The 18,779-nt window shown below is 32.5% G+C and overlaps 3 protein-coding genes across 4 annotated transcripts; 1 reads left to right on the forward strand and 2 right to left on the reverse strand.

The window, feature by feature from the left end:
* The first annotated feature begins 231 nt into the window (after positions 1-231).
* Positions 232-5,176, forward strand: LOC100797121 (ABC transporter F family member 5). Of its 2 annotated transcripts, XM_003526786.5 has the most exons (9): positions 232-1,266; positions 2,019-2,360; positions 2,813-2,953; positions 3,056-3,235; positions 3,365-3,520; positions 4,107-4,208; positions 4,294-4,422; positions 4,718-4,822; positions 4,947-5,176. In XM_003526786.5, the coding sequence occupies exons 1-9, from the start codon at positions 442-444 to the stop codon at positions 5,040-5,042; spliced, it is 2,076 nt and encodes a 691-aa protein (XP_003526834.1). In that variant the 5' UTR covers positions 232-441; the 3' UTR covers positions 5,043-5,176. The 2 variants fall into 2 exon arrangements, with proteins under 2 accessions (XP_003526834.1, XP_040872430.1); XM_041016496.1 differs by lacking the exons at positions 4,294-4,422; positions 4,718-4,822; positions 4,947-5,176 and having other exon boundaries at positions 261-1,266; positions 3,773-4,140.
* Positions 5,177-6,132: 956 nt separating this feature from the next.
* LOC100793608 (programmed cell death protein 2-like) lies at positions 6,133-9,505 on the reverse strand. The gene is made up of 5 exons (XM_014776448.3): positions 8,703-9,505; positions 7,676-8,283; positions 7,324-7,567; positions 7,019-7,220; positions 6,133-6,591 (listed from the first exon to the last, which is right to left on the reverse strand). Exons 2-5 carry the CDS (start codon positions 7,914-7,916, stop codon positions 6,439-6,441), a joined length of 840 nt encoding a protein of 279 aa, XP_014631934.1. The 5' UTR covers positions 7,917-8,283; positions 8,703-9,505; the 3' UTR covers positions 6,133-6,438.
* Positions 9,506-11,399: 1,894 nt separating this feature from the next.
* On the reverse strand, positions 11,400-14,811 carry WRKY61 (WRKY transcription factor 51). The gene is made up of 3 exons (NM_001361404.1): positions 14,503-14,811; positions 14,182-14,331; positions 11,400-12,002 (listed from the first exon to the last, which is right to left on the reverse strand). The coding sequence occupies exons 1-3, from the start codon at positions 14,745-14,747 to the stop codon at positions 11,807-11,809; spliced, it is 591 nt and encodes a 196-aa protein (NP_001348333.1). The 5' UTR covers positions 14,748-14,811; the 3' UTR covers positions 11,400-11,806.
* Between the last annotated feature and the right edge of the window lie 3,968 nt (positions 14,812-18,779).

Here is an 18,779-nt window from a genome sequence, read left to right on the forward strand (position 1 = left end):
AAATTTAAAATAATTAAATAAACCTATTTAATACACTAGAAATGAAAAACTTAAATTTCATAAATAAATAATTAAAGCAAGTAGTGAATTCTACTTTTTATTCCAGAAAATCCGCAAGATTTTAAATATTATGTTTTTTTTGTATTTTATAAATTAAACATAAATTAATTTATTTTAAAAAAATATAGTTATTTATGTTATAATTCCTAAAAGAAATTAAAAAAAATGATTATTATTATTATTATTATCTCTTAAAAGATACACTACACATAATAAGAGTTTTTTTCTGATCCTAGTATGCACAAAACCCAGTGAAGGATCGCGAACCTGGTTTATGGGTTGAAGTTTGGTTCAGCATTCGTGGGGGAAGATAAGAGAACTCACACCATATCCGTTCTCGCTCCTCTACGAATTTTCATATCCATTCATATTTTTCTCATCATGGACTTGGCCGCGAAGCTTCACCGTTTAGACCTCACCGGCGTGGTCATTTTGGACGCACGAAAGCCCTCCGTACTCCGCCACCTTCCGCCACGCATCCTCACCAAAACAAACACCAATTTAATCTACACGAACCGGTTCTCGGGCCCATCGAGGCCCAATTCCGCTTCCTCTTCCACGATAACCGTTGAGGACGACATCGAGTCTCTCTTCTCCGAGACGAATTCGGAGGAGGAGAGGCGCTCGAGGAAGCAACCGAGCAGTGGCGCGTCGGGGATTTCCTCTGGAGTGAAGCTCGAGAACGTGGGGAAAGCCTACAAGGGCGTGACGGTGCTGAAGGACGTGAGTTGGGAGGTGAAGAAAGGGGAGAAGGTGGGTTTAGTCGGCGTGAACGGTGCGGGGAAGACGACGCAGATGAGGATAATCGCGGGGCTCGAGGAGCCGGATTTCGGGAACGTGGTGAAGGCAAAGGAGAACATGAGAATCGCGTTTCTGAACCAGGAGTTCGAGGTAGCGCTGAGCAGGACTGTGAGGGAGGAGTTCACCAGCGCATTCAAGGAGGAGATGGAGGTGGCAGGGAAGCTGGAGAAGGTGCAGAAGGCGCTCGAGGGTGCTGTTAATGATTTGGAGCTCATGGGGAGGCTTTTGGATGAGTTCGATTTGCTTCAGAGGAGGGCGCAGAATGTGAACCTTGATGAGGTTGATGCCAAGATTAGTAAGTTGATGCCTGAGCTTGGTTTTGCTCCGGAGGATTCTGATAGATTGGTCGCGTCTTTCAGTGGAGGGTGGCAGATGAGGATGTGTCTCGGCAAGATTCTACTTCAGGTATGTCAATGCATGTTTGAAATATCAGCCAATGTGATTTTAAGTAAATGTTCACATGTTTGTTTTCCCGTTGAGGAATTAATTCGAGTTCAGAATTGATTTTGAGTTTGAAGCAACTTTGTAGCTTTTGTGTTGGATGGTCTGTTTGGATACAAAGGCACAAGTGCTTTTGAGAGCTTTTCAAAGCTTCTCTACTGGAAAAAAAAACTCCATATTCTCATTAGAGAAGCTCTCAAACGCACTTATGACTTGTATCCAAACAGGCACAGGGTTGGGTACTGTTAATTAATATTTTATACTGAACTCTACTAGTAACTTCTTTTAGAATAAAGACATCTCAATATAATTCACATTGCTTGAAAATCAAATTTAACCAAAATCAATTCTACAAACATTTATCCAAACACACACACTTAGTTGTAGTTCATGTTTGGTTCGATGTCTCTAAACATTGGATTCATGTCAAGCTGATTGCGTTGTTCTTTGGTTTGTCCTGAAAAGTTGAGAATAAGTACGATAAAATGCCAATCCAAATACATTAATACTTCACTGTTCACAATATGATGCTATTTTGTATAGGGTATTGTGTGTATTATTTTCATTTTGACAAACACTTTATTGCTTTGCTTTGTCTACAAAGGAATTATTCAATTTCCTAGGTGATAAAATGTCTCGTTGGCTACACTGTTTCGTGGCGTGTTTGAGTGTTACAAGTGTTGTTGATGAGAATGGGAACTTGTGTTTGTTTGCAGGAGCCCGATTTGTTGCTGTTAGATGAGCCTACAAATCACCTTGATCTTGACACCATTGAGTGGCTTGAGGACTATCTTAACCAGCAGGATGTGCCAATGGTTATCATTTCCCATGATCGAGCTTTTCTTGATCAGCTGTGTACAAAAATTGTGGAAACTGACATGGGTGTGTCCAGGACGTTTGAGGGAAATTATTCTCAGTATGTAATTTCAAAAGCAGCTTGGATTGAAGCACAGTATGCTGCATGGGAGAAGCAGCAGAAAGAAATTGAGCATACAAGAGACTTGATAAGTAGATTAGGTGCTGGAGCAAATTCTGGCCGTGCTTCTTCTGCTGAGAAGGTATATGTCAAGAATATATTTTCTCACAAGTTTAAAGGGTTGTTCATGAATGGTTTTATATCTAACATGTCCTTTATGCTAGAGCTCTTTGAGCTTGAAGTGTACAAGTCCACCATAGCTTGTGCTGAAATTCAATTTTTATTTAGAAGAATAAGATTGGAAGGATCAAGCTCCTAATTACTTGGTTATAATTTAAGAAGGCTCTAATACCATGTCAGGAATCAACACTCCCAAAAGCTTAATTGAATGGGTTATAGGAGTTCATAGATGCTTTATTTTAACAAGGTATAAGCAACCTTAAAGAATAGGCACTTAAGATGACTTAAAAACATGGTGCTTGTGTTAATTATTCAGATTAGTTGCATTGCATTCTGTCACATTGAATATTTTAATGATTTGTTGTTCTATGTTATTTGCTTAAAAGAATTTCCTTTCTTTATACATGACAACAGAAGCTGGAGAGACTTCAGGAAGAGGAACTAGTGGAGAAGCCATTTGAACGGAAACAAATGAAAATCAGGTTCCCTGAGCGTGGAAGGAGTGGAAGATCTGTTGTAGCAATTCAGAACTTGGAATTTGGCTTTGAGGATAAGGTGAGCTAGCATGATCTTATTATTGAAACCTGAGCATTAAAATATCTTACTGTCTGTATGTCATTGTTATATGGTATAACTGATCATGTTTTTCTGTGCCAGACACTTTTCAAAAAGGCAAATCTTACAATTGAAAGGGGAGAAAAAATTGCCATTATTGGTCCAAATGGATGTGGCAAGAGTACTTTACTGAAATTGATTATGGGTTTGGAAAAGCCAACTGGGGGTGAAGTTTTGCTCGGGGAGCATAATGTGTTACCTAACTATTTTGAGCAGAATCAGGTGTGCTACTTTAACCAAGGAAATGCTAATTGTAATTAAATTGATAAATTTGTTATCAGTTCCAGTTCTGTATGTCAAAAATTTTGTGTGGTTAATAATTTTTTAGTGCTGACTTCATTTATTTAACAGGCTGAGGCACTTGATCTGGAAAAAACCGTGCTTGAGACAGTAGAGGAAGCTGCAGAGGACTGGAGGATTGATGATATTAAAGGGCTCCTTGGGCGTTGTAATTTTAAAGCTGATATGCTTGACCGAAAAGTTTCACTATTGAGTGGCGGTGAGAAGGTAAATTCAAGATTTGTGTCTTCTTTTTCAGTTGACGTTTATTTAGCATTTGTGATGTAACATTCTAATTCCAACTTAATTCTATGACTAAATGGTTCACTTTTTGAAATTAAGTTTCTTATTCATATTAGTTAACCGATAGCCTTTTGGTGTAAGTTAGCTTTATTAGTTTACTGAGAATTACCTCATTACTTGCAGATTTGTGTGAATTTTCTGTTAAATGTAATAGACATTTTGAAAATCTTGTACTAGATGTTCGAGTGGTTATTGCTTGAGTAAAAGCTTTGAGATGATTGTCTTCAATGAAATATAGGAATCAAGAAGAATTGTAATTGCTAAATGATATTAAGACATACTCCAACCTCAAACATTAAGAGGTGATGTTTTTCCACCCACAAATGTATTCAATAATCTCAGGATGTATGCATTCCTTTAGTCACTGTCATGAACTGTGGCATCAAGAATAGTATATACATGAATGGCTTTGCTTGTTTTTATTGCAATGTTCCACTCTTTCCCACTTTTTGCATATGATGGATAACAGCATAAATATTTGGATTTATCTTGTTTATTGTTTTATTACTAGGCACGGCTGGCTTTTTGCAAATTCATGGTAAAACCATCAACTCTGCTTGTGTTGGATGAACCAACCAATCACTTGGATATACCTTCTAAAGAAATGCTCGAGGTTTGTCTCACTTTTGCCGTGTGCTTTTCCATATAAAAAACTTACTGTCACCTTTCAGCCTACTGATTTCTAATTCTTCTCCCAGGAGGCAATAAATGAATACGAGGGCACTGTTATCACAGTATCTCATGACCGATACTTTATAAAGCAAATAGTTAATAGAGTGATAGAAATTAAAGATGGCACTATACAGGATTATGCAGGTGATTACGATGTAAGTTAATCAATCCCTTGGTCTCTTCTCTTACCCTACCCTTTCTGTGACTCATTGAGTGTGATAGTATACAATTTATTGTTTTATATTTCAGGACTAGAGTTAGTTAAAAAGGGTTAAGTGAACTTTATTCATGATGCGATTGGTCCTAGGAATTCACTGATCATTAGTACAATGTGTTTTTTAGTTGTATTATTTTCTTAAAAACTTTTTTTTATGTTTGAATCATTGGCAGTATTTTGGTGTTTAATGTCATTATAGTTTGTTGACATGTTTAAATCTAAAAAATTTGCAGTATTATTTAGAGAAGAATCTTGATGCTAGGGAAAGAGAACTTGAACGCGAGGCAGAGCTTGATAGCAAAGCTCCTAAAGTGAAAGCCAAATCTAAGATGTCCAAGGTAAACTTTTGTTAGTTGAACCCATGAGATGGGGTGGTTAATAACACTTAACAGTATTGCATAACTTCCAGGGAGGGTGCTTATAAATTCGTTTCTTTCTAATTTTTTTTTTTTGTAATAACAGGCTGAGAAAGAAGCACGGAAGAAACAAAAGATGCAGGCCTTTCAGGCAGCAAAACAGAAGTCTAAAGGCGTGAAAAATGCGAAGAGATGGAATTGAGTGAGCCATTTCATTGTTACACTAATTTACCGCCAGAAGGTGATATAGCATATTGGGTTAGCTATACAGCCTTTGTATAATCATGTATCTATTCACTAACTCATTTACGGCAATATAAAAGGATGATTACAGCATTTGTAATTCTCAACTACGACTTGCTAACCCCCTCTCCCTTCCCCTTCCCCCGGCGAATTATTTTCATCTATTTTGCTAATTTACTCATGAAGTCGCCAATAAATTGAAGAAAGCAGCTGGCCCAGACATACCATGATATCAGTTTTTTTTTTTTTTTTTTTATCAGTAGGAATAGAAGAGGTTTATAATTTTTACACACTTTTGTTTAACTAATTGAATAAAATTCCCTTGATATATCAGATTTGGGTCCAAATAGAAATAACTTTTGTGTTGAGAAAGCTTTTTTTAGGCTTAATGGCTTAATATCTATAGTAAACAATTAAATTGGTAATTAAAGTATTATCCTCTCTTCTAAGTAGTCTTTAAAGTAATGAAATTTTATGAAGTTTTTAAAACGTTAAAAATCTTGCCACATAATTTTTGAAGTACTGGAAGTTTTTCCAAACGAGTCCTTCAATATTAATAAATTATGTAGCATAATTTTTATTAATTAAGAACTACTCACAATTTTATTATTTTAAGAACTATTTGATAGATAATAATACTTTATGGACAAGGAAAATTATTGGAAGAGGCAAATACCTCGGGCTCCCTTTCATTGTTTGCAGAAAAAAGAAGCATGTGTTTGTTTTTATCAGAGAAAGATTTTGGAGAAGAATTAATCATTGATCCACTCATAATTTATCTATAGCAAAGCTGGTAAGAAAGTTCTTGTAAAATCTGTAGCTCAATTAATTCTTACTTACTGCATGAGTGTCTTCTTGCTTCCTACCACTCTTGAAGATGAGTTTCAGAAAATGATGAATTCTGTTTTGTGGGGATCAAACTCAAGTTCTGGCCAGGGAATTAACCGGTTACAATGGGACAAACTTTTTTGAAGAAAGAATTTGGAGGTATGAGATTCAGACAATGTCACGCTTTTAATCTTGCTATGTTAGAGAAGCAAGATTGTAGATTAATGACTAACTAAGATATTATAGTTTCAAAAGTTTTCAAAGTAAAATATTATTCAGGAGGGAATTTTCTAGAGGCAAGCTTGGCAACAATCTTAGTTTTATCTGACGTAATATCTATGCATCACGAGTAATAATAAGTGAAGGGATGAGTTGAAAAATTGGCAACAGATATTCTATCTATGTTTGGTCCCAAACATGCTCAAGTCAAAGGAAATTCCTTTTGTTTCCACCCACACCATGCATCATCACGAACATCTATTAGTGGGTGATCTCATTGACCAGCACTCTCACAATTGGAAGGTAGATCAAATAACCTCCCTCTTTAATAATGTTGATTCTGCTGCAATTTTTTCAATTCCACTTCTTAATCCTATTGATGAAGACAAAATGTTGTGGAAATTCTCAACAAATGGAGCCTTATTATTGGACTTTGCTTGTTCAATCCCTTCACAGCAACTCTGAGAAAATCAAAAGACATAAGTACATAATACGTACAAAAAAACAAGTTCACAAGATATATATTGTTCTCTAATCCACAAAATAAAGAACAAATTTCTAAATAAAAACCTAGTTGTCTACAGCCATACCTTGTTCAGACAAAACACAGACAACTTATACTCCCATCAATGAAATAAAATAATGTTTAAAGGAGGAAATATAGCAACTAAGGCTAATATGAAGAGGGGTTAAAAGGTTGGACAATTAACCAGGTTTCAAGGGATGGCTGCATTTTTTAATGAGTAAGCATTTGGCTGATATAACTAGCATGGTACATACTATAGATACAATTGCCATCTAACAGCTTTATCACCGCAAAGCCTTTTTTATATAGTGAAATTTGTAAATGAGTGAGGAGTATCGAGTTGGCAATGGAAGAATACCCACCTCTGAACAAGTATATATAATAAGGGTCATCCAATCCCACTTTCCCACAATCTTTCTTTGGTCACCAAGTGCTTCCTGAAGAAAGTATAGTAATGGAAGCATCAGTTGCATCTCAAATTGCCTCGGTCTGCCACAGAGATCGCAGCTGCCGGGGTTCATTTTGTCAGCTGCAGCTAAAATTGGCCTCCCACCATATGAATATCTACACAGAAATTACAAGAAAAACTATGTTAGTAAGCCACAAAAATAGGAACAATACACATTTAACACCATAGTCCATCTTCAAATAATCATTTGTCACACACCTATAACATTGCTCGGGATACGCATCCAATCGTTTCTTGAACTTGAGGTACGTTCTATCAGCATTCAAAGCTTTATCGTATTCATATTGTTCCTTTTCCAAGGTTTCTTCAGCTTGTGAAGGATCAGCATTGTCAACGTCACTTCCATTCCCCTTAATAGAAAGGGAGGAGTAGCTAGAACATACAGAACTAAGATCCCCCGAAGACTGCTCTTCCTGTGCATATATATAAAAGCATGGCACCACTGAAAACAGCCAACAAACACAATAACCAATTACATCAATTTTTATCACAAAACATTAGCATTGCGCTAATTAGTAACTAATTAATTAATAATTACAGAAACAGTTACCAGGCACATCATTTTGAACCATGGTTGTTGTTTTTGGATTTGGAGAAGACGAAGGGAGCTTGTTCTGGCATTTTTTTCGCGGTTTCTTGCACTTAGTGTTGGAAGCCAGGGTCCCAGCTTCAAAGAGTGCCTTACCGAGTTGTTCGAGATCCATGTCGCTTCCGTCGTCGTCATCGTCCGACACGGTGGCAATTGGAAGTTCACCAACCGATGCGGGTTGTTTTTGCCGAGAGGTGTCCATGTCAGCAATGTTCTGAAGTCAGAGAACGCGCCAAGCAGTTCCACAATTGGGTGAGATGCAACCGAGAACGAAGAGAGTGCAGTGGTGAGAAAGGGGGGGTGTAAACCTGCGCCACAAGGCAGAGGTGGCCGGCACATGCGGCGCAGCGTAGCAAATTGGCGTTTATGGGAAGGGGCCAGTCCTCTAATCAAATGTAGACTAATCTTAAAGCCAATTTCACGAAAAGAGAAGAGTTAGTAGTGTAGAGGGAGTCCTCCAATTTTAGTTGTATAGGGATCAGATGGCTCGCAATAATCTTCAGCCCATGGCCCTGGCATGCCAAGCACAGTTGCAGTTGAAAAACCAACATGTCATCATGCTCATCCATCTAGTTGTTAGAAAAACCAGCAAGATTAGAAACATCAAAAGTGCAATAAGGAATGAGGATGCTGAATGACAGTGGCAGATCAAAAGTTCAGAATAAAATGAAAAACCTAAAATAACTAAATAATTATCCAACTGAAAATCAGAAGATAGAAATTATCCATAAGTAAAAAACTAGAATTATCTCTCTAAACTATTTTTATATAAAAATGTGGTAAACATACTCTAAATAAAACAAGATTCACATGCGAATACGACTCAGCAAAGATTAAGAGTTTATATGCTCCAATTTGTTGATTAAACAGTAGGAAAACAATTGAGGTTCCCTTGTCCAAACACATGTCCTTGCGTGTATAATAACACTAGCAAGCATGTCCAAATAAAGAAGCTAGCTAGTTAGAAGGAGCGAAGGAATTGAAGCACCTTCTCTGACAGCACTAGCTAGGTTCCTGAAATGTGTTGGAGCTCTAGTAACTCAGAGGTGGTTGCTTCAAACAAAACCACGTTAGAACTTAGAAGAGGTTTTGGAACCAAATGGCTCAGTGGGTGCTCAATGCTCCAGAACCAACCCTTTTCCAACATGAAACTGAAGTGGAACAATGAAGAGCCCTTGAATTCAAATTAAACTTCACCAAAAAAATAACACAGCTATGCAAAAAATTCAAGCAGAATTATAAAGGAGAATCAAAGATATCAATATTTAGAACACATAAACACAGATAACTTAGCCTTGGGCACTAAATCAGAAAAAGGGTCAATCTCGTTGGAGGCTTTCTCCTGGCATCAGCTATTCTTTTTTTCTTACATCCAACATATTTTTTATAATTCCAACATTATTCTTACTTATTACTTATAATGTATACTGACTAACATAAAATCAAAAACCTAGATAAGCAACTAACATAAAATTTAGATATTCTTCTTAAATGATAGACAACTTGATTTGCTTGTTGATAAGCAAACTATGTAAAACAATTTGGAATGTTGAAAAGCTTATTTGAACAAACTTGAATGATGACTTCAAATTCATTGTTATTGAAGTTCTGAGAGTTCACATATAGTCTACAAGTTTTAATATTTTGAAAACATTGATTTTCTTTTTTCATTTGTAATAGTATCAAAATTTTCTTAAAGTATATATGTAACCAAATATTAATTTAACTATCTTGTATACAGTTTCTCATCAAATTGTCGATGATATTCATAGAAAACAAATCATAAAGATGTTGAACAACACAAGTGAAAAATAGGCCATGTAGTTTCATAATTATATTTTCATGATACTTTTTAATTATTAACTTTTTATGTGGTCCAATTATTTTACTTATTATTTATTACATTTAAAGATATATTCAATAAAAATTATAACTTAGATATTATACATGTTGTGTAACAATTAACTTGATAAAATTGTAACTAAAATATAGCATAAAATTGAAAGAAATTCACGAACGATTACAACAAAAAGCTAAAAAGAAATCAAAAGCCAAAATAAAAACTCAAAAACAACTTCTTTTAATAAATAAATTATACTTTCTTTAAAGAGAATAGAAGTAATGATTTTTTAGTAAAAAATAATGCAGTATATTATAATAGAAAAATAGAAGGTATTTTTGTCAAAAGTAGTAGTAATTGTTAAATAAAATATGAGTGTAAATAAAAATACTAATATACAATATGTTGAATATAACAAGAACAAGTAAAATATAATACTATATTAATAATGGAAGGTAAAATCTTAGTGGGGGAACTGCCATGGAAGTAGATCCGTCCCTGTGTGGAGGCAGGGGTTATGATAGCAGAGCCTGCTCAATAATTGTTGCTGATTATGAAGTCCTTATCTGTTTCTTTTGTCCTCTTTATGTGACATATTATTGTATCAGATTTTGTAATATGCTTAGCTGGCTCTGTTTCTTAGGGGCATTGCTTATCCATTCTGCTTTTGCAGTGTGCTTTGTAAAGGGGTTTGCGGGTTCATATTGCTGCTGTCTCGTTTGGTTTATCTGTTTCCTAATTGTATCAAAATTTTCTGACTTGAGCATTTCTTGTACTCAACTGAATATATTTATTTTTTCTCGTAAAAAGAATTTGGAAATCTTTTACGCGTTGAGTTGTGTATGACAAAGCCTAGTTATTTAGTTAGCATGATTTATAATAATATTTACTGAGGATGACCATGGATGGTTATATTATTCGTTTAGGATGTTGGCGTCCTTTGATGGCTCCACAGTACTAACCACTTTGATGGAGTTGGATTTTTTCATCGTGGAGAAATAGTCGTGTCGACCTTTTGACAAATTAACATCAGTAAATTAAACTACTTTACATTTTTAATATATATCATTATGACACAAAAACTTATATAATTATTAAATATAAAATGATACAATATGCATTTATCGATCGGTTTATACCTTGGAAGAACTTATCACATGTGTTTGATTTCTGTATCACGGTTTCGTTCATAAAATATCAATGATGGAAAAAACATAAATAGGTGGTTGTTGGAATGTTTGGCTATATCTTGACAAATCCCTTAATCCGTTTGAAACAACATAATTATTATGTCCAATGATCATTTTATCATGTTGAGTTTAATTAATAAAGACAAACTCGTGTTTTTTGTTTCCATTACTATCTGTTGTTTATATATGTCTAGTGATTTTGATAATTTGACTTTATTTTGGCATGCAGATCATTTGACTATGTCTCCATACACTTTGCTTGCCTTAAATTGATTGCATTTCATTTAATCTAGATTTATCTACTTAAAGTTATTATACACATTTTTACATTCACTCGATCGAGCTTTACGTTTCTACATAAACAATATTTAAGATCTAAAAAAGATTTCCTAGAGTGAATTGCAGTGTTAGAGAATGTGTAATTAGAAGTATGATAAATATTGTATTGGTAGCAGCTCTGTACGTCAATCACAATCATCATCAAGTACGTATGTTCTCCCATTTTTTCGAAGTCATTAATTAATATTCCATCATATACTTAACAGTTACAAATGTTCGTGTTGCCGCCAGTTTATCTGGATACATCGAAGCATATATAATAAATTAGAAAAGGAAGGCTTGAATGGACAATGAGATGATTAATTACACACACTACATACAGTATATATAGAAATAATTATGATTAATTAGACAAAGCGATAATAGCCAATAGCTAATTACCAACTACGACCTCTTGGCTTTTGCTGCGCACGAGGAGCTATATATAGAGAGATGCAAGGGACTGGGATGGGTGTTATTCAGCGTGGACTGGAATATGCATAATAATCAATATACATGTAATAATGGTTATTGACAGGCAATATACTAAATGAGTCAATAACTATATATATATACAGAGTAGAGATTAACTTACATCAACAATATTTCTTTTAAAATTATTCTCTATTCTCATTATTTATTTTTTAAAATCTCTTATAAAAAATAAATAATAAAGATAAAAAGTAATCCTAAAAGTATAAGTTGATTCTCCTATCTCTGGATATTACTATATTAAGGAGGATATTATGAGTTTGCAGAAGGGTGGAGGGCCCAATCATGATTAGAATGCAGCAAGGGCATTTGGCTGTAGTAGGCAGTAGACGGGGTCTGATGATTGTGGACACCGTCGTACGTTGTTAACACATAGTTGGAGTCATCCCTATCCCTTTCCACCCTTTTCTTCACATCGCATCCTTCACCTGAACACTTGTAGTAGTTCCTGCATCATCATCATCAATTAATTGTTAATTTGAAAACCAGAATTTAGTATCTGTTAAACTCAACAATTAGTTAGGCTGAAAGATTACCCCACACTCACACTCAATATAATTACACTCTTATAAATTATGTTAACTATTACAATATTAATTATTTAATGAATTTTTATCCGATAATTTTATTTCAAAATTTAATGTTAAATTAAACATTGCTATCACATGGGTTATATTTATAAAGTTTTATATTAATTTAAAATTATTTAATATTGCACTAATATACATAAAATTTAACACAATATATAGAAACATATATGAGTGCTAATTAACATATATGTCGTTTAAATTTTTTTGAAGAATTATATACACATACAAGGAATATATGTTAGCTACATTATACACGCACACAATTATCTCAAACTGGCATAGGCATAGCTTGAGTTGTGACGACGCCAGATCTACTCTTGTTTCGCCAATACTTAATAAATTTAAGGTTTAACTATTGTTTTAGTTATTGAATTTAGAGGATATATTTTTTTAGTCTTTGAATTTTGATAATTTATTTTTTTAGTCTCTAATACAATAAATTGACATTTTATGATGATTTTTAGTATTTTATGACAATTTTTTAACATTATAATAGTTTTAAAATATAAATTCAAACAATTAAAAAATAAAAATTAATTTATGATCATTAAAAATTATCACAAAGTATCAATGTATTATACTAGAGAACAATTTGTCAACATTCAAGAAAAAATAGTTTTTAATTTTGGAGATTATAAAAAACACACCCCAAATTTAAAGACTAAACTAATAATTAAATCTTTTTTAAAACTAATTTTGATATTAAAGACTAATTTTTATACTTATTTTAAAAGTTGTTAAAATCAGTTTCACAAAAAATTAAATGGATTGATTTTTCAAATTAAATCATAATGTTAGTCATTTTGAATTTATAAAACTGTCACAAAATGTTTAAAACTGACATAAATGTTAATTTATTAGGTTAGAGATTAAAAAAATATTTTTAAATTTGAGAGAATAAAAAAACATACCCCTAAATTCAGGCACTAAAGCCTAAATTTAAACAGGATTTTACATTTCATTGCCTTCAACTTCATGTTGCTAATATAACTTCTAATTATATAAAGGCAGTCTAAAATATTAGTTGCCGTATATTAAATTACAACTAGTAAATATTTTTTGTTTTTAACTATCTTTTTAAATTTTTCTTATATTCTTTTTATAGGCTACATTAACTGGCAGACAAGGGACAAAGGGAGCTAAGCCAGCAAAAGTGCCAATAATTTACCGGGGACTACTCATCGGAGTAGTGGTGAGTGACTACATACGTCACAGTCTCACACAGTTCATTAAGAGAGGATACTTACCTAATTGTCTTATAACCGCAAATTCAAACCAGTTTGCTACTTTTATTAATCAAAACAAACGAGAAACGAAACCCACATACACTGAGCACTTAGAGCTAATTAATCCTTGACCACTTGCTTCTTAAGCAGCCAAAATTGCATACATCTAAGCTTCAATATGGGTCCATTGATAACACTCCAATCGTGGAGGAGGATTAAAGCCAAGGAGTCCTTGTCCCTCTCTTATAATTAGTATATATAAATATTAGCCGCCACCATGCACATTATTCATGTTTATCTAATTAACTAGCTATATATATCGGGCCCAATATCTTATCCATGTCTACACGTTGATTTGTTTAATTTAATCGATCTAATCTAAATTCACCAACCTAAATCCTTACATAATCCTTAAAAGGTATGTAATTAGTAAATTCGATCATTTCCTGAAACAGGAAGAAAGTTGAAATAAAACAATAGATCGATCGAGCATGAGTTAACTATATATCACATCACGTTCATTTTGTTTGCTTGTACTTTTCCTTCAATTTCATAGCACACTTGTCTCTGAACTTTTTGATGTCTCAAAATACATATTACTTGAAAAATAAAAAAATATTAATTATTTTTCAGAACAAACCTTGTTTATTAGTATTTAATTTTTTTATACCTAAATACTGAAATGAATTCATAACAATATTATAATTCTTTTAATAAAAAACATTTTTGATATAAAAAATGTGCATTATTATTTAAAAAGAAGATAATTAATGAGATATATATAGATTATAGAGAATATATTTATTATTACCGTGGGTTGGGACTGCTCTTCACTGTTTTCTTCCCGTATTTCCTCCATTTATATCCATCATCCATAACCTCAAGTTGCGATCTGGTTCTAAACGTTATCCTTTGACTCACTTCTGCATTCTTTCCCTTAATCCCACTATTTTGGCACTTTCTGTCAAAGGAATCCATAATTTACTCTATATCAACAAATTAAAATCCCAAGAAGATTAATGAACATTTATGCGTACTTGCGCACACATAAAATAGCATAGAATACACGATATACCATTTTCTTGTTTAATGAAAAAAATAAAATAAATCGAGATAATTAAGAAGCACTTGCATATGCATGTTGGTGTTGGAGGTTGCATCACCGAACCCATGACTTGCATCGCTGGAGGTTGCTTTCTCCGACGATTCAGTTTCAGTGCTTTGTGACCAAGACTCTTGATGATGATCAACAACAAGAGCATCTTCCAACACGAGATAATCAGATAACATGAACTCGGAGGAGGGAGATGCCATGTTCACTACGGCAGAGTGATGGTAATAAGGGTTAGGATTAAGGTTTCCAAAATAGTAATCCATTGAGGTGATAGCTAGGTATGTGTCACTCAAAGATTCTGCAAAGAGCCAAAAACCTAAGAGTCTTTGGCCTTTTATCACGCCTAGGACTAAAGCATGCTGCCACTTATATACAATAAATAACTAATAAATATCCTATAATAAAATAAAATTGTGTTTTATTTTTTTCTATTTTTTTTAATTAATATGCTTGCTTTTGGCATGGGGTGGGAAGGATCCTTCCAAACACCTTCTTGGAGGATGCAGCGAAATAGCCTCACTGAGCTACGTGTCAACACGAGAGACGTTAAGGTGACGTCATTGTGATGATGTAGTAGCTATAGTAGGGGTTCCCTACTACTTTCAATTTGCACAATGGGGTGAAAATGGGACCGTCAAGACAATGATATATACCTTGTTGTATTGTTGTTCTTTTTTAAGACGATGCCGATCAATGCATATATATGGTGTGGTGGTGCTATTCCTATTTCCTAGTAGTTTCATCATTTTTTTAACTTCATATATATATATATATATGCAATGAAGTGGCTATCCATCGACAGTGGGCCATCCCTGCTTATCTACAAATGGGTACGTATTGCAACTAGCAAGGCAACTTCAGCCACTGATAATTATCTCTGAATTTCGTGTTCACACTCACATTATCTATATATAGTTGTATATATAGATAATTGATATCTTTTTATGCTGAAATTTCAAAACATGCATTGAAAACACCCTAAAAACATTTTACATATTAGTATGCTTTTATGTGGACTACATTTTTTTTAATAAAGGTGAGGCGAGCGGAAGGCTCCAGTGAATGGAACCAAACCCTAAAAACTCCTTTATTTCATGTTAGGTTTTTATTTAGTTCAAATTTGATATATTGTTTCATTCATGGTATGCACTTAGCATGATACAGAGGATACGGAGGTATTAGGTATATATGGGTGGACTCTCAGCTCAAGTCCTGTGTGAACATTCACTTCCCTGATCATGTCCTGATTCCTTCGTGAAGTCAATCATGCGTTGGACTATTTAGCTCAATATGTCCATCACGCAAATCAAATCCTCACTGTTACTCGATCTGTTAGATGATAGAACACTTGATTTTTTTATGTACCAGGAAAAAAAAAACACTTGCCTGATGCAACTTGGACCATGTTTCCTCGTAGCTTTATTCTTGTGGGGGCGTCAGTTCCTTTTACTAATTAAAAAAAAGTAAATATAAATTATCAAATATTTCAACCTGAAATATGTGTATAAATAAAAAAAATATGCATATAGATTGACTCACTTCTCACCACAAGTTCATCGTTAATCGATGCATTTAACTTTGGTCTTGTTATTATATATTTATTCGTTCAAAATAAAAATTTTAAAATTCATTAGAATTGAATAATCAGTAACATGAAATTTGAGTAGTTTAGTTATTTCAACTTTAAAAGTGATTTTAGAATTTATATTTTGAAAATAGTTATTTTAACTTCTTTTGTTGAAGGAAAGTTATTTCAACAAATTAGTTTGACGCATTTATCCAAATTTGTAAAAAAAAAATATGAATTTTATCCTTTATTATTTTACTTTTAACATAATTTTATTTTTTATCCCAACTTTTAATTTTATTTGACAAATTTTATACTCATTTTTTTTTATTTTTATGGCAAATTTTACTCCAATTTTTATGCTTATTAATGGAAAAATAATTTGGGATAAACTTCACAAGTTTCTTAAAAATTAAGGATAAAATACGTTAAATTAAAAAATTGAAGTAAAATTAGCTAAAAATTAAAAAATTAAAGTAAAAAATATAATTATATCTTTCCGTGTAAATTAATAATTTTTTTTCTGCATAAATGTTTAAATGAAAGTCTTGTGATGCCAATGCCGATGGTTATAGTGTGACTTCAATTACATAAATAAATTATATGTAAAATATAATACATCGGGTACACGGTACAATTTACAGTCCTGATAAATAAATTATATTTAAAAATAAATAATTAGAGAGTTATATTATAAATGGAAACATATTTTGTAAAAATATTTTTTATTAATATAATAAATTGTGTACTCTAGAAAATTCTTTTCTTTATTAGAATCAACAATATATAAGTACATTAACTATGGAAGAAGGGATATCGATAACGATATTCGTCAAACAACTTAATTATATTTTTTTAGTATTTTATGATTACCATTTTATGATTTTTCTATAAAAGATATGTATTTTATCTCTTTTTCTGAATATTTAAATTTCATTTATAAAACTTTAAAAATTATCCTTTAAAAAATATTTAATTAATAAATAATACATATATTATTTTGTTTTTTTTTTGTCTTAGAGAGTATGAATGTTTTTTTCACTATCGTTATGACTCATGTAAATAAAACAGAAACTTATATTATGACATTAATCCTTTGGTTAGATATGTTATTTTGTTAATGTTACTATAACAAAAACGATAATTAGATTCGCTGAGGACTGGAAGTCAAGACTCCAAAAGGACAAATCTAAATGTGGAAAAATTCAATGTATCGTACTATCTAGAATGAATTCAGGGCGATGTGGAATGTGACCATGTAATGACAACAAGATCATGCAAAAGCGTAAAAGCATTGCTCTAAAAAATCTTAATTTTGGTGGTGACATGATTAAAAAAAAAAGAAGTTTAGCTATGTGCCAAATGTCTTATGTTACATCAGTGCACATGTAAACAGCTGAGAAACTTCCGCTTGCGTGATATAAATGAAAGTAGAAGAAAAAAAAAACCTTAGAATGAAAAGGACCTTGGCTTAAAAATAGGGGTAATTTTTTATGCACATACATATTAATTACGCCAAAGATTGTAAAACAGAATTCTTTTTTTTGGTAACTGAATGCAGTGAGAATTTATACGCAATTACAATATTTTGTCATGATCTTAGGCTCTTAGTAGCAACCAGCATGCTCTCCCTATCTGTTTAGCTTGATTGTATAATTTATACTTATTTATGCATTATTAATTGAATTTTAAATGCATAGTATTAATTACTTTTTTGTTGCATAACATACAGTTCAAGAACTTGGTATATTTTGTTTATTATTTCTTTTCACATATTGTATATTTTATTTCTTATTATCTTCTAAAGAATTTTTTTATATGGCATTAACCCTCTATTTATTATGAATTTTTTTACACGGCTTAACCTTTTTAAGAAAAAATAAATTACCTACCATTCTCCTGCCAATTTTCGATGTAAAATATAATTTCCAATTCTTCTCTCAAAATCAATAATCCAATATTTATAATTTTAAGAGAAGTTATATTTTTTTATCCAAAATCCATGGTTGAAGTTATCTTTTTAATAAATTTTTTATCCTTCATACATGATTCATTATGACTGATAAAAAGAAATTTATGATTTTAATTTTTATAAAATATTAACATACAAGTAATAAAATTCAGTGATTGTGTATCATAAGTAATAATTTACGAAACACACACTAATTTTTACTGGACCATCTATATAAAGAGGGATATTTTTCACCACAGCAATGGTTTTTATTTTACTAAATTTCATTATGCTTCGATGTTTTTTTTAAGGCAAAAGAATTATATCATATATAAAAAGCAGGTCTGTATAAGGGGTATAGCTGCAATAATACATCCAAAAAGAGTGTGTCTATCCACTGTGCATAGAATTATATTAAAGCAGAGCAAGGGATTGATACATCAAGAAGAGAAAAAGATCAGTGATTTGCTTCTCTTCTATAAGAATTACTGCCATGGATTGATCTTATATCTTCCAAGAGTTTTACCCCATCAAAATGTTGATCCCGAAAAGCTTTTTCTTTCCCCATTATGTTTTGATGTTCACTCAAAATCTTTTGTAATCTCTTCTCTTCATTGAAGAGTTATAACAATTAATTATCGGCTTAAATTGGATCAGCACAGAAAAACATGGATAATTGCACATCATGTAGTTATTTATTTGAGTGCTAAATAACATTAACCAAATGTTCTAATTGTTATTATATGTATTTGCAGGTAGATTTTTGGAAGGACTAAA

The sequence above is a fragment of the Glycine max genome, chromosome 6, assembly GCF_000004515.6.
Source record: "Glycine max cultivar Williams 82 chromosome 6, Glycine_max_v4.0, whole genome shotgun sequence".
NCBI lineage: Eukaryota > Viridiplantae > Streptophyta > Magnoliopsida > Fabales > Fabaceae > Glycine > Glycine max.

Excerpts from the sequence above, each read along its gene's own strand:
- WRKY61 (NM_001361404.1), bottom strand. The coding sequence starts at position 14,747 with ATGGATTACTATTTTGGAAACCTTAATCCTAACCCTTATTACCATCAC. Across the intron at positions 14,332-14,502 it reads TCCAACACCAACATGCATAT|AAAGTGCCAAAATAGTGGGA; the intron begins GCAAGTGCTTCT and ends TTCCTTTGACAG. Across the intron at positions 12,003-14,181 it reads AAGAGCAGTCCCAACCCACG|GAACTACTACAAGTGTTCAG; the intron begins GTAATAATAAAT and ends ATGATGATGCAG.
- LOC100797121 (XM_003526786.5), top strand. The coding sequence starts at position 442 with ATGGACTTGGCCGCGAAGCTTCACCGTTTAGACCTCACCGGCGTGGTC. Across the intron at positions 2,954-3,055 it reads AATTTGGCTTTGAGGATAAG|ACACTTTTCAAAAAGGCAAA; the intron begins GTGAGCTAGCAT and ends TTTCTGTGCCAG. Across the intron at positions 3,521-4,106 it reads TATTGAGTGGCGGTGAGAAG|GCACGGCTGGCTTTTTGCAA; the intron begins GTAAATTCAAGA and ends TTTTATTACTAG.
- LOC100793608 (XM_014776448.3), bottom strand. The coding sequence starts at position 7,916 with ATGGACACCTCTCGGCAAAAACAACCCGCATCGGTTGGTGAACTTCCA. Across the intron at positions 7,568-7,675 it reads GGTTCAAAATGATGTGCCTG|TGGTGCCATGCTTTTATATA; the intron begins GTAACTGTTTCT and ends GGCTGTTTTCAG. Across the intron at positions 7,221-7,323 it reads TATCCCGAGCAATGTTATAG|ATATTCATATGGTGGGAGGC; the intron begins GTGTGTGACAAA and ends ATTTCTGTGTAG.